This window comes from Maylandia zebra, linkage group LG23 (genome assembly GCF_041146795.1).
Source record: "Maylandia zebra isolate NMK-2024a linkage group LG23, Mzebra_GT3a, whole genome shotgun sequence".
In the NCBI taxonomy this organism is placed as follows: Eukaryota; Metazoa; Chordata; class Actinopteri; order Cichliformes; family Cichlidae; genus Maylandia; species Maylandia zebra.
In genome coordinates, this window is record NC_135188.1 from 4,161,402 (window position 1) to 4,177,452 (window position 16,051).

The 16,051-nt window shown below is 41.3% G+C and overlaps 1 protein-coding gene across 3 annotated transcripts in view; it reads right to left on the reverse strand.

The window, feature by feature from the left end:
- Positions 1–16,051, reverse strand: part of tle2b (TLE family member 2, transcriptional corepressor b) — a 76,287-nt gene that overhangs the window by 33,382 nt on the left and 26,854 nt on the right. For all 3 annotated transcript variants that reach the window (XM_012920160.3, XM_004554978.3, XM_004554977.3), the window contains exon 4: positions 12,867–12,911. In XM_012920160.3, coding sequence (XP_012775614.1) covers positions 12,867–12,911 — 45 coding nt within the window. The remainder of the gene's footprint in view (positions 1–12,866; positions 12,912–16,051) is intronic.

Here is a 16,051-nt window from a genome sequence, read left to right on the forward strand (position 1 = left end):
AACTGAGCCCACAAGTACGCACACAAAAGCCACCGCGAGCATTTGTGCACGCACATACACACGGACCGAGCAACAAGAGCACACAGAAAACCAATCTAAACAGAACATAGGAGCACGCATACACAGAGCTGTGTGCAGAGCAAGCAGCCTCACAGCATGGGACCGACACCCGCACACTTGCTCCAGCACATACACACAGGCACAGATTCAACCTTCAGTGCAGAACCAATGCGAGATAGGCAGCGGAGCGGGCAGCAGAATCATTTAGAATAAAAAATACAGACAGACAGCTCACTTCGACTTTCTCATGAACACACGTATCCAATCATACATGGAGGTGCCACACAGTACGAAACATGTACTTGCAAAAACTTCACACAAAAGGCACATAGATAATTTCGAGACGCACAGATGCACGGTCCTTACACCCTCTATGCTTCTGAAATACACAAACACACAAACACACACACACACACACACACAAGCCTGTGACAATGAGATTCAAAATCTCTGCCTTGCAATTGTGGTTGAAATTTGATAGTTTTCTAGATCTTGCGCTCTCTGACTCTATTATACACTAAGCTATTAGTCATATTCACACTGTGCCAGCTCACCAGCTTGCATTGACAGACTGCATACGGCTTCAAACCCATGTCATCCACAATGCAATCAGACACAAAGTAGCCAGAGTAGCAAAGCTGGCTGCAGAGTATGCACGCATGAAAAGGCATTCAAAGACGTGCGCATCACACACACCGACACCTACATATACGCTAATGAATGTTGCTTTTATGTATCTCATTGTTGCCGGGTCTGTGAGATGCTGAAACATATGCTCTATGGTGTGGGACACAGTTTCTTAGATTTAGCCTTTTTATTTTTTCAGCATCTGCTTAACAGTCACTCTATACACGCACCAGCCACTTTATTAGGTATGCCTGTTCAGGTGCTTGTTAGCGCAACTCTTCAATCAGCCAAACTCATGGCAGCAACTCAGTGCATTTAGGATGGGGGAGAAAAGGTGACTTTTAAACATTGCATGGTTGTCGTTGACAGACAGACGTGTGTGAATATTTCAGAAACTGCTGATCTACTGTGATTTTTCTCCACAACTACGTCTAGGGTTTATGAAGAATGGCCAAAACTGAGAAACTACTCAATGAGAAGCAGTTCTTAACTGCCTTGTTGATGTCAGAGATCAGAGAAGGCAACAGTAACTGAAAACACCACTTGTTACAACCAGCAGAAGAGCATCTCTGAACCGCCAACATGTCAAACCTTGAAGCAGATGGGCTACAGCAGCAGAAGACCACAGCAGGTATCACTTCAGACACCAAAGAGCAGGAACCTGAGGCTACGATTCACACAGGCTCACAAAAAATTGGACAACAGAAAATCAGAACAGTCTTGCCAAGACTTATGAGCTTGCCTATAGCGGTATTAGTCAGTATAACAACAATCACTTCACAGACAAACTTTGAATTCGTTTTGCTTGACTTTTCTACTTTACTTAAACTTTAGAGTCTAGCCGTGGTGCTGAAGGAAATCGAATTCAGTACAAAGACACAGCCATGCTTTACGCTAAATGTTTATATCAACATGCTAACGTGTTGATGTTTAGCAGTTTAACTTGACAGTACTTAAATTCTTCATCCTTTTATCAATTTGTCTAGTTGCACTTCTGAAGCAAATTTCTTTGCAATTCATTTAAAATCGGTTGAATCATTACCTCCAAAATAACAAATGTCAATCAATCAAAGTTTATTTCTATAGCACATTTAAAAAGGACCTGTGTTCATCAAAGTGCTTCACACAAGTGCCGGAACGCAGGTTACAACAAAAGATAACAAAAACAGTTATAGTTACAGTAACAGTTACAGTTATGTAGCACAAATGCAGACCGGGTGGAAATCCGAACTAGATTAAACAAGTGAGTTTTTAAGCACAATTTAAATGATTGTATGGATTCGGATGTGTGACCATCAATAGTTCGGTTTGGGTGCGGCAATTGCAAAAGCTCAGTTCCCTCTAGTCTTTCGTCTGGGCCTTGGTTGCACTAAGAGCAGTTGGTTAGAGGATCTGTGCTCTCTTGGGGCGATACAAGTCGATGAGGTCAGTAAGGTAACTAGGCGCCAAGTTGTAAAAGTATACAAAAGGATTTTAAAATGTGAACTTCATGATGAGTGAAAGATAGTGGAACACAGAAATATCATACTTTTATTATTACTTTGGTATTTAAAATCAACGTCTCACTCATTGTGCTACAAGAATGTCTTTAAACAAAACAACGTGAAGCAAACACCAGAATATGTTATCTATAGTGAAAACTACAACTGTGTCTTCCGAATTTAGCCAGCTTATTTATTCCAGTTCAAGCACAGGTCGCTGGCACAACATACAGCCCTTTCAAATATATATGCACATGTCAAAACACACACAGACACACACAGAATTATAGGCAATATAGTCTGTGAAGCAACCAGAGATCCTCTGCCAATGTGACAAAGCTATTACGCTAATAAAGGTTATCTTATCTTATCTTATCTTAAAAGGCTAGCTCCCTGGGAATTTAATCACATGCTTTTATCTTTCAACTCATCTTTCTTTTTCTTTTTCACTGTGTTTCTTTTTCTCTCAACTTCTACTCTATCATTCCTAAAGGGCTATATCAAACTAGCCAGCTCTCGCTGTCTATGCTTCATTATTCACAAATGAGCTCTGCAACACATGTATACAAAAGCAAACACACACACGGTTTGAAGAGAGAGAGAGAGAGATAAGGAAAGAGAGTGTGAGACATCAAAGCTTTGCACATGCGCGCGCACACACACAGGGCACAGATGCTAACATGTTAAAAGAGGAGACTGCTTATACCACCACTATCAAAGAGAGTCCAAACACAGACGCGCGCACGCACACAGACACACAAACACACAAACAAAGTCATTTGACCTCTCCAAAGCTTGTTTCAGCTGACCCACATATCCAGCCTCATCTTAATCCAGCCCTTCAAATAAAACCACTTTAAATAAAAATCTAACCGCAACCATGGGATTATGCACTGACTGGGTGGTGAAAATGAAAGAAAAAAAATCTGAGGCACAGGAGATTGAAAGAGTGAGACAGAAGAAGGGGAAAAAAGGAGGAAAAGAGAGGGAAGCCCAATCCTATTATGAACCAAAGCGCTGAGATGATATGAAGGCATCTCCTGCTCACACTCTCCCCCCTTTTTTTCTCCTTCTCGTTCACTCTTCCCTCTCCCCATTGAGATGAGGATTCAGGTCACAACTTCAGCCAAATATACCACACACACACACACACACACACACACACGCATGTGTACAAACACATGCATAAAAAGGCCAGACAGCCCGGGCTAATTAGGCTGGAGGATGAGCGCATGCACACAATTTTTTACACGACGCAAGCAGATAAATATTCTCCCGTGTGATCTCTCTCTCCTGCTTGTACTCTCTCTTAATCTTCCTTAGTCCCCATTTCTGTTTTATTCATCTTCTCTGTTTATTTCTCTGCTCAGCCTCTTTCCTGTCTTTTTCTCAGGTTTTCCCACCACTACTCGGCTCGTTTTTTTATTCTTTCACTGCTGAGAAATATAAAATTGTTTACTTTATAACATAACCCGCCACATAAATGGGAGTACAAAAATGACTGGGAAACTCGCTGTTTTCTCTCACACAAAAGCGCGCCTACACACACACACGCTCGCACACACACACTCCCACACCCTCGGCCTCATATGTGTGGTGGTGAAATGAAAGGAGGGAACAGGAAGGAAGGACAGCCAGCTGCTTCATCTGTCCTCAGGAGTCCACAGGGGAAACAGTCTGGCTGCTGAGCATCCTGACTATCAAACACAGCCTCCTATAATATCCTGCCTGCTCTGTGCACCACACAATCTCTTTAACTAGAATCCTGAAACACTATGTAAAGGCTATATATATGTATGCATCGCTGATTCTTATAATATGCCATATATAGTGCGGGAATCTGGCATTCTTACCGACGCTGCTCTTTATTGAGGGGAAATGTGTGCTGAAATAACGTAGCGTCCCCTTCGTGCCGAGTATTTATTTCACTGAGTCTCATCCTGAAGTTCAGGAACCAAACTTCGGAAAGATGACTGGAAAGACGCTGGCCGTCGGTCTACTGTGTAATTTTTATATTTTAATAAGTATTTGAGGTTTTAGGTTTGGTTTCCTAAATTCCCAGCTACTAATTTTAAAGCTTTTATCTCACGCTGTTATTATCCTAAATGGCTTAAAATTAGTAACCAGCCAGGGGTTCACTCCAGCTCAAGGACACACTGACACCTTTCACTAATGGGATGCTCTCGCTCACCACTTGGCCACCTTTTCTGCCTCTTAGCCTGTAAAATTATTACAGAGGATATTTCAAAACATATCTGACAGTGGAGGAATTTAATGGCAGGGCCACTTATATGACAGGTATATAATGCAGATTTATTTTTACTTGCTTGTAACATGGTTGTAACATACATTTAGTCACGCAGAAAAGAGGAAGAACCTGTAGGATAAAACAGGTGCTTATTTGTTGCTAATAAACACTACTTAGTTAAACTGACCTCAATATTTAATGAGTTTGGTGCAGACGTCTTTTAAAACGGCTGTTAAAGGCTTGCAAACATCACACTGTAGGGTTACACTGCGTGTGAGTGTAACCGGAAAGCAAAATACAGGTATTTGTAAGAAAAAGACGAGTTGGTAAATGCATGTGTTCTGCCATGAAAGCAATGTATTGTATGCACCATTATAAAAATTCAGCTGTGACCCGGCTTTTAACTTCACACTTTCCTCCAATTTCCTGCTGTTTAATCCCTAATTAACTGCCCTTGCTGCCCAGTAGCCTTGTGTCGTAGCATCGCGTTCTATCAGGCTGTTTAAATGCAAACAAATAAGCAGTTTCAACCCCAGCTTCCCAGTGTGAATAATTTTTCAAACGTCAAACTGGTTAAAATTGTTGTCACGGCTCAGTGTTGATCCTTATGTAAAAATCACGGATTTCAATCAGCCGACCACGCAAGCTTGACTCATAAAGGCTGCTATTTGCTTCCTTAGGATATTGATTTCTAAATAAATCAGGCAGACATTTATACACACCTAAAAGCAGCGATCATTGTACATGCATAATCATAATGAATTAACGAGATCAAGTCTCCCAAATTGGAGTCAAAGGCAGGATTTTCCTGTTTCCAGTGATAAGATTGTGGAGTGACTGTTAGGGAGGAGAGCGGCTACATGATGCAACATAAGCTTAGGCCATGTGCGTTTCATCCACTCCTGCTTCCTTTCCAGGTATAATTTAGACACTAATGTGTGGAGTTTATTTTTGTTAGGAAGGAGGTGAAGATATAGAGGCAGCCTAAGGCTGAATCCTGGAAGTCATCTGAGCTTCTTTTCTTTTTTTTGCGAGGCACTGTCAGATCCCGATCCAGTCATACAGAAACACTTACCCAGGCAGTTACTGAAATGCTGCCACAGCCCCTGCAGACCCCCTGGGTTTTCAAGGGGACAGAACCCCAGCAAAGAAGCAATAGAGCCTACTGCTGAAATCGCATATTACCACTGAAACTGTGAGGATGCACCGTTCAACGCTGTACTACAAAATAGAGGAAAGATACATGAATATGTTGTCATTTTCAACCCCCAAAATAGTCTCAGTTAGCCAGCTTATAGTGCAGAAGATGCAGTCTGTTTAGGAGGCGGGGCGTTTCTCTGCACCTAGCACCATCGACCACCTATGTAGGTATCACAGGTTTACTGGCATTTCAGTGATACACTCCTGTATACACCTCAGCATACCAGCACGCAAAGATTGATGTGCTTTATATTCGAGTTGCACAGCTAATCTTTGTGCCACTTTACATTACAGCTTCTTCAACAATTAATGATCCGTCAAATAGACGGTTTCACTCACTGGTTGATTAGAATTCTGGTCTTTGCAGACATTTTGACTCAGCATAGCGGGGAAAGGACTGGTGAAATTAATGATGGCTGAGTTCCAGTAGGAGTTCCAGTAAGTCATTATAGTGACAATCACAGGAACTTCTCCAAGTGAACTGTTAAGACAAACATCTGCCGTGACTGGTTATGAGTAAGGGGAGAGAGGCAGGACAAAGACACACAAGACATTTTTACAGCTAATCTCAAAAGTAGAGAGGGCGTCTGTCTCCCGTTACTTACATCCCATCCTGTAAATCATATAAGATGGGATGCAAGTATCATCTTGTGTTCAAGTCAGTCATTTTTGATGAACAATGAATTGAAGGAACAATAGTATATTGCTTGTGAAATGGTGGCGTGTCACGTTACTGCCAGTATTGCTCTTTTTCGCTCCGGTTCAGTTCAAATACACGACATCCGTTCAAAATGACACTTTTATCGACTGAGACTGTGTCTGTCCAGGTTGTTCTTGTGACTATTTTAGTAAATATTTGTATTCACGTCATCATAATCAAACCGTGAACTTCTAACCTGTGAAGCTTTTTGTCTGCTAAGTACCAATAATGCGTGTAATGCTCACCGTAGTTATGAATCTTAAGCTGCTGGTTAGTTCTGCTGCGATTGTCTTTTTGCTACAGCAAACAAGTATTGGCTCTATCTTATTAACCTCCTGCCTTTCACATTTTCACAGTCTCCCAGACTGCACTGTGCTCTTGTGGGAAACGAGTCTAACACAGCTTCCATCCCACCAACTTATCAATCTGCTTCCAGAATTAAGCATCAATACAAAACAGGTTTCAGTCTGTTCAAAACACATCTCAAGACATACAGCACACTATTGCATCTGTAAGCTTCCCTCTGCCAACAACTCTGAGCTCACAGTTTATGGATGAATTACAAAATATACTGAATATACATGTTGTGCACAGCAGGGGATACAGGCAATAACTACTCAAGCCCCAAAAGTGCTATATCAATGAATACAGAATAACCACGGAGAGCAGCGTAAAGTTCTCACAGCCTCCCTCGCTCCTCCTGGGGATACAGCTAGTATATATATATATGATATGATAATGGAAGTGAGATAATGTGATGGTGTGCGTGTGTGCATGCATGTCAGTGTATCCATACAGCCTAAGAGGAGGGAGATGCTACCATCGGAGCACAAAGAAAGAACGAGGAAGAGAGTGAAAGAAAGAAGCGCAGAGATAAAAAAAGCGGTGTGAAATTTAAAGAAATGTGAAAATTAAATTGTAAAAGAACAGAAAAGAGAGAGATGAGGGGAGAAAAAAATCAAAAGAGGGTAGAAGGAAGGGTAGAAAGGCAAGAGATGACTGTTACAGCTCAATTAATGCCAGGACATGAGATGGCCCTGCCACAGATAATGACAGAGCGTGCGCTGGAGAAAGAGAAAGAGAGAGGCAATAGCAGTGATCTCGACAGGATGTTAGGAGGAAGCTGGAGGGTGGGTGGGGGTGTGTGGAGAGGAAATAAGAGCAGATACTGTTAAATCTATTCATGATTCATTATTTCGTGCTGCAGCTCAAAGCTCCCCTCCCTCTCTTGATGTCTCTGTTTCTCTCTATGTCTCCCTATTTCTGCTCTGCCCCTTTTTTTCTTTCCCATTCCCCCCATTGCTCTCATTTTCATCTCCATCGCTCCCCCTCCCCTCATCTATTCTATGAGGTCTTTATCTGTCTTTTCTGAGGCTCCATCCTTCCTGTTTACCCTCTCCTCTTTCATCCGTTCAATTAATCTCTCTCTCCTATTCTCCTTCTCATCACTGCTCTCACACTTTTTCCAACATCGGCTCTCCCTGCCATTTTTTTAAAGTTTCCCTATCTCCCATACTCTGACAGTCTTTTTCTACGTGCACTTGTACTTTTATGTCTTCAGTCCCCAATTTTATAAATGATCTTACTTTTTCAAACTCTTCCACTCACTTTTATAGCCCTTCTCCCTTTGTAACATCCTCCACAACCTCTCGTTCTGTGCAATGACTGTGTCCACTTTCTTTTCTCTCAAAAATTCTTACATCTTCTCTCTTTTTGATGCCATTTTTACAGTACTTCCCTAATTTTCCGTGCTAGACCACTTTCCCTTCCACCACCTTCTTTTTATTCTATTTCTGTCAAATTGGGCTTCTCTGTTTCCTTTTCTACTCGTGATACCGTGCGTACTCTTTTGCTATCTGCTTCACATTTCCTCTCACGCCGATTCTCCTACATCTTATCCCATCCCTTTTAACCGCCCTCCTTCTTTCTGCACATATGCACTTCTCCTTCCCGCTGCTCAATCATAAATTGTTTCCACCTTTCCTCGCTCTCATATTCTGGCTGCTAGCTCTTCTCGCAGCCTCGTTCGCTGGTTCCTGACACCAGACCGTTTCTTCTTCATTACTTTCTCTCTTTTTCACTCTCATATGCCCCACTCCGGCTCTTTGGTCTCCTCCTGTCATTCTATCTTTTCTTCCCATCTCTCCTTCCACTCCTCCTATTTTCCTCACTCACTTCTCCTTTGGTCTCTCTTTGTCATCCTCCCCACCTATCATCCTCCTCCTCGCCCTCCTCCTCTCTCTTCATCTCTCAGAGGTGCAGCCAGCACCGAGTCCATTTCTTCTTTTTTGGCGACAAAAGCTGACAGTCCAGTTCTGCCTGGCTTTTGCTGCCAGCCACATTTCTCTCTCCCCACTCGCTCTGCCTCTCTTTATCTATTCTCCCTTCCTGCTGAGTAATAGTTTCCCTTTTTGTGATTGACATAAAACTTTCACTGCGTTTCGTTTGGTTTACCCAAAATACATTTAAAAGGGGGGTAGCATTAAATGTCAAGGAAAGCAAAGATAATTGCATTTCAGTGGTTGGCTTTATTTGTTTCAAGTATTATTATTTAAATATTTAATTCCCCAGTTGGACTAATAAAAGCTGACATATCATTATATGACATTATACACAGTGAACATTAGTAAATGCAGGTGTGGATGTAATAATGAACTGCAGTTGTGTATCGACATTCTCTATCCTACTGTAGTTCGAATTGTTCCTCTATGAAATAAATGGTTGCTAACACAAAACCTTCACAGTACTGCGATCTCTTTCAACTCTAGCCCCCCTTCTTGTTTTTTTTTTTTCATCTCTTGCAGTCTTCCACTCTTTCTGATCGTTGCTCCTCAGTAGTTGTGCCATGTAGTAGTGTCCACTGTAAGGCTGAGGAAGGGTAGAAAGAAATATGCTAAATTTTGGAAGACTATGCATGTTAGAGCGTACTTGGGAAAGAGACTTAACCTCAAATTGCCCCCAGTGCATCCATTAAACTCTGAGTGTTTGCGTGATAGTGTTAGTTTTATATTTGAAAGCAGAAATTGTGCACTGGAAAAACAGATAATGTATGATAGCAGACCAGAATAATGATTTTTAATGAAGATGTGGAGGCTGGATTTGAATTAGCATGAAGGTGCCTCACAAGCATGTTACATAATGTCTTAAATATCACTAATCTAAGTACGTATCTGATATGCAGACTGTAGGCCTAAAAAAATCTACAAGAAAACAGGAACCAAGCTGATGAACTTTCAGCGAGGTGACGATAGCTTCATTTCTATGTCACAGTTTTAAAAAATGGGCAGTCTCACCTACCTCAAACACTGAATAGGCTGCTGAAGTATAACTGTAGTTTTCAAAAACACTACAACATAAGAGGCAATCCACAACACATCCTTACTTCACCAAAGGAAAGAGACGTATTGTGCTGCACTCTGTTCGCTCACAACGTGATTTAAGAGGAAGTTCTAGTGCAACAACAGAATGCGATGCAGTGTTTTTGATGGATGCTTTACACAAAGATCTCGACTCAAATTAATACAGCTGATTCAGATCAATCGATACATATGCCCCGTTTGCCCCTAAACATGTGTTTTCTCTTTGCTAACGACACCCAGCAGAGGATTTGGAGCACATATGTACACAGTACTCGACATGTGGAGCCATTGTTGGATGTCTTTGCGCTATAATTGCCTTGATGGCTAAATGACACGATGATTACGAGGTTGAAGTGCAGAGGCTTTCATTTAAAGGCGTTTTGGAGATTATTTCAAACAATGAGCTTCCTTCTGAAAGGCTATAACAGGCAGGTTGAGAGCCCATTGTGAAACGTGAAAATAATAAACCCCTCTTGTCTTTTCTTCCATGACAGTGTCTAAGTCAGAGAGCGAGGGAGAGAGTTAGCATGACGCAGATAGATTGATAGATATACAGAGAGGGAGGTGGGGGGAAAATGCAGGCTTCTTAAAGGAAATGTCTTTAAGGTGGATAATCACGGATAATAATTCTATCAACACGGAGAAAAAAACAGCTTTCAGGTCTCAACGTCTGTCCGTCTGCCAAGACATTTATCTCACTGTCTGCACGTCTTTCTATGTGCGGTTTGACTGTTGTTCTCTCCTGTAACGTGACACAGACAGCAAATTAGCAGCAAGTGTGGGAATTCAAGCAGTCACTGGCTCCTGAGAGCACACACTGCTCATTAGACACGTCTTCATACAGGAACACCCAGTCTCAGCAAGGACAAGTGGAAACGCTGCACAATTTACACTACTCTCTACATGGTATTCTTTACAGTGTAGGAGAACCATGGGGAATGATTTTTACACCCTGATCATATCACATGCTGCAGATTATAGCTAATCCTTATTGAGCTAGTGTCACCTGTCTTCAATCTGTCAATACCAGTTTTGTATAACATACATTCATCATTGCTAAGGTCACCGTTTTGTGCCGGTCAGCTGTCTCTCACGAGTAATTATATCTTCTTTCATTTGCACACATTATTCTTTGTTTTGCTTTATAATGATCAAGCAAAACATGCACACAAATACACATTCATAGGTTATCATAATTTTGAGATAACCGATGACTTTTTCATTCATACAGAGATTGCAGCGCTTGCTTTTGATGCATGCACAGGTATATTGAGTATTCCATCAATTTTCCAATGAATCAAGTGATCTCATAAAATACTTTTGTCTTATTCATGAGCGACACTAGTTATTAGTTAGTCAAAGAGGAAAAAACGAAGCACTCACTGGTTTTCATTTGAGAAACTGCAATGTGTCCAACATCTGTCCACAAATACTAAACTCTTTCGTTGTATTTAATTGCCATATTAAAATCTTTTTTTAAAGAAAACTTTTTTTAAAAACGCAAAAATAAATAAACAATCACAAGTACAGTGATGTTAAATAGAATAGTTATACATAGGACTGACACAAAGCCATAAAATAAAATACTGACAATATTTATACGTAGAGTTGGTGTATGTTCATGTGTATGCGTTTCCTATATTTTATATTAACTACATGTGCAAAAGTAATGTTACTAAAGCCTTAAAATAAACATGGTGTAGTACACCTCATGCCCCCCTTCAGGCTCACCCCTGCATACTGCAGTGATAGTAAGACCCCTGATATCAGCCTTGTGTGTAAACACTGTGTGTGCAGACAGACACGTTAAACTGTTACACAGTGAGAACTGAGCGCTGCAGAGTCGCGGTTTTAAAGTATCAAAGCAAAACTTTTAAGTTATTAAGTTACTCGATGAATCGCTGCAGCTCCAAACTGAAATGTTGGGCAGTGACCTTTACTAAAATTTCAGCCTTTTGAAACAACTTGCTACGTTTGGGCTGATTATTAGTCTTCATAAATGAGGAGGAAAAACTGGGATCACTCCGTCTATGGAGCCTGTCAGTAACCATAGAGCGAAAAATCTTTCAAGGCCACTTTTTACTCATTTACTAGTGACAGAGCAGCTGTGAGGTTCTGAAATTAAACTCCAACATGGCCGTGGAGTATTTGAACTCTTAATCAAATTATTGAACTTTATTAATGCATATTTCACTCCTTCTACTGCAGCCAGTCTGAATCCAGCAGCTGGGTTTTCTATAACCGTGCTGCACCATTATAGTCCTTTGTGGAGTTAAAACACAAGGAAGAGCATAACTAACATCATATGCCTTATAAATGGTACCCAGCTAAATTTTCTTATTCATAACCTATCTACAGAAACACAGCTGGGAGCTACATATATTTAGTTATTGCTTTCATTGCAGTTTTAAAGAGCAATAATAGTAGTAGGAGAAAAAGATAAATGGATAAAAGGTTTCGCTTGGTTTGGGTGTTTTTTGCAAACTGACTCTGACAGTAGGTCAGCTGGATGAGGCTTACTGAAATTTCTACGTGCGACCCCAGCAGGACAAATTTACGTGGACCATCTGCAAAGAGCCCCGAGATAATACAAAAATGTCCAATATCTTCAGTCAGAGTAGCGTCAGCATAATCACTTCACAAACACTTGACTGTAGCTTGCTGTGTGCTTTACTACTCTAGGAAACAGACGGTGCTTGTATTTTAACAACTCTGTACTAAGTAGCAGGCAGAGTTCACCTAATGCTTTGAGGAGAAAGGCTAATCTGCTGTGCAGGCTCTCCATTTACAAGCACACGAATAAACCAAAGCGTGTGCACAAAATCATTTAAAATACGGGAACAAATTAACCAAGATGTGTGAACACACTCCTAACCACAAAATACCCCAATGCCTTCCAAATATATACATTATCAGAATACTAATATCATGCACAAATTCAGTCAAGAGAAATATTTGTGTGTATTTATATGCAAAGTACATTTTGAAGTGGTGGTGGTATGCATTAACCAGCATTACAACCATACATTTAACCAATAAGTGTCCTATTTGTTTGCATACATAGAGGTCGCAAGAAAATACAGTTTAAACCCAGCCACATTACTCTGTACACATATGAACGGCAACCAAACACACAGCAACAACCTGGAGGTTGGAAGAAATCCAATCATACTACATGCAGAGTTTCTTACCTGCTTGTGCATCTCAATGTTGAGACCGTAGGACATCTCATAGTACTGCGGAGACACACACACAGAGACACACGGAGCTTTGTTAGCATTTTATTCACAGCCCACGTTAACATTCATTCTTACACAAAATCTCCCATTGAACAGCTGTTGCTCGGCACAGCCGCATATGCTGCTGTTTGTCACTGCGGTTTTAACGACAGAAAGAAAACGAGCGCGCCAAAAGACGGAAAAGATGAAGAGCGCACATGGGATGCACAACAAGTGCGTGTCTGTCTACGTGGAGGTAATGAGATATTTTTGTCTCAGTGTTACACGAGCATTTGTATGTGCGCGCGTGTCGTGCGTGTGTCAGGGTTTCTTCCTTTTAACAGTTTGACTATTTGTGCACAGCTGCCAAATGAGCATGACATTATGAGTGTGCTTGTGTGTGTTAACTGCATGTTGTTTTCTCTCACCGTTTGTGTGGATGTTGGTTTTATGCGCACGAACAGCTATGCGTTGTATCCAAATAATAAGACTCTGTGAATGCTTACTGTGAACATATTGTGCTCGGTGTGTGTATAGTCTGTGTGTCAAATACTCTACAGGCACAAAATCTCTTTCCACACCTTGGATTACCATGAAATATCTGTCCGGGTATTTTAAGTAAAAAACATCTGGCAATGCATGGCGTAAATGCACGCACAACACAATGCAACTGGATTGCTACAACCTTGGCCAAACCACATCTAGAAGCTGGTATTGTGAGCACACAGGTGAGGTGTAAATGCAGACAGTGTGGCCACGAGAAAAAAAAATGAATGTACGCCTTCTTCCTGCTTTTTGCCAATTTCAAAGGCCCTTTTTTAACAGAGAAAAACAGGAGCCCGCAAAGCGTCACTGCTTCCCTTGATGTGGGACACAAGATGTAACGCCTCCAATCAGATGTCATTATCCAGCTAAAAGCTTAAGCTATCGAACTGATTAATGATGGATTCAGCTGACTGTCAATCATTTGCAATATTTTAATGATTAAATAACTTGTGTCTTCTGCATTTATATGCAAATAATTATTGCATCGTTTTACTCCGTTTTCTGGACTAAATGACTTATTATTTAACTAACAGACCGACTACCATAGAAACTATTATCAGCTTTAGCCGTGTTGTGCATAATGTGCACATATCACATCAAAACAAGATCTAAAGAGGTCAATAACACAACATATCAATACCAGCGCATGTCAGGCTCCTGTCCTGAGTGAGTATGTTTTGTGTTCCTTTGTATGTTTGACACAATACCTGCGCCTCTTCTTATTAAATGCCGTGTGCTATCACCACTGCATGTGTTCCCTTCCTAAATATGTCTCTCTCTCCTCTGTGTGTTTCTGTGTGTACATCAGTAATGTTCTGTAATGGTGTTGGCGGCGAGCGGCACACAGACAGCGAGGATCCGTCATGGTGACAAAGGCATCCTCTGCCGGTGGATGAGCAACGCTCTGACTGATGAGAGTGAGACACGGCTCTCTCTCTTCCCCCCCACTCTCGGTATTCTCTTGCTCATTTTCACTCGATCGCTCTCTCTTCTCTCCATTTATTCCCCGCCTCATTCAGTCCCTCCCTCTCACTCCAATCTCTATCTTTTAAGGGGTTGTCAGTCCATCTTTTCTCTCATGCTGCTCTCTACTTATTCCCTTCCCTTTTTTTCCTAGCTGTCAGATGTTCTTTCACTCTCCATTTCAGTGTATTTTTCTATTTCCTGTCTCATTTTACTGAACTCTGTATCTTTGCCTTTATCTGTCTCTACCCATGGACTCACCTATCCATCTCGAATTCAAATTACATACTCGGAAAATGTAAAGAAGAATAAGAACAGTGTTTTAAAAAGCAAGCAGTTTTTGCATTACTACAATATATTTACAATATTGCAGGGTTACATACTAGCGTACTGCAAGAACGACTAAAGATCAAAAGCAAAAGGAGGACTTTTGAAGAAGCTCGGTACAGTTTCCCTGGTTTTCCCCTCAGGTAGTGATATGCTGTGGCACATTTTGCTGCTTCGGTGTGTCAGTATTTCCGTCATTAAGCTTTTCGTCTGTGCATGTGTGAAATTCTTGGTATTTTTGCTCTAGTTCAGAAATGAGTGGCCACCTTTATAAATAAAGAATTTACCTTTTCATTTATATAAAAGTGATTCCATTCCATAAAATATAGCTATTATTTGGGGAAAAGACACCACTGTGAGTTGACAGATCGTCCTTAATCAAGGCATAGAAAATCACATTGGCACATCAGTACAATTTACCCATCAGGGCCTCTAGTGGCTGTATGAATTATTACTGGCTTGCCAGGAACGATGGCAGACACAGAGTGACATCATTACTGTAAAACATCTTAGAAAGAGGTTGAAATGGATTTTTTTTTTTTAAACTGCAGGAGTCGAGATCACCACAAGTCATCTTTGTGCCCCACCACGACCAAACCTGACTCCCTCTGTTGTCACCCTTTTGTCCCGTCTCTCCTTTGTCACCTTCTTCCTCCCTTGCATCCTCTCTCGCTCTCAGCTGCCAAAGCCTTTTCTGTTTTTCTGGCCAATTATCCTTTTCGTTCATTTCTCTGACCTTCTTTCCCTCTCCCCATTACACTCTTTTATCCCTCCCCCCTTGTTTTATCTATCTGCCGTATCATTTTTGTTTCCGTCCCTTACACTCTCTTAGCCTTTCTTTCCCCCTTTTAGTAATTTCTATCAATCATCCCTCTCCTTTATGTTCTCGCCCCGCTTCATGCTCTCGCGCTCTATTGCCATTTTCTACTTGGCTCCCTTGCTTTGTGTATTTTGTCTGCTCTCGTCCTTGTTGAGTGCTATATCTACATTTTCTCCTTTCTCTCCCTCTGTCGAGCTCACCTCCGCTGTGTATTTAGTTCTCTATTCTTTCCATTTCTGGCCAAAAAAAAGGAAAGAAAGAAAAAGAAGTCATGTGCACAAAAGCAGATGCAATCTTGCGATCTCGTTCACCTGTGAAAATGCAAACAAACTTTGCTGAAAGCAAATGCACACAAACACATGTGAGTAGGTCTTTGCATGAAGGTGTCTCCCTTTCCAGCCCCTCTCAACATAAAGGACATGTGACATCTCTCTTTGTTCTCCCCCTCTCTCCATCTATCCTCAGCTTCTCTCTTCTCCATCATTAGACCTCCCCTCAGCTC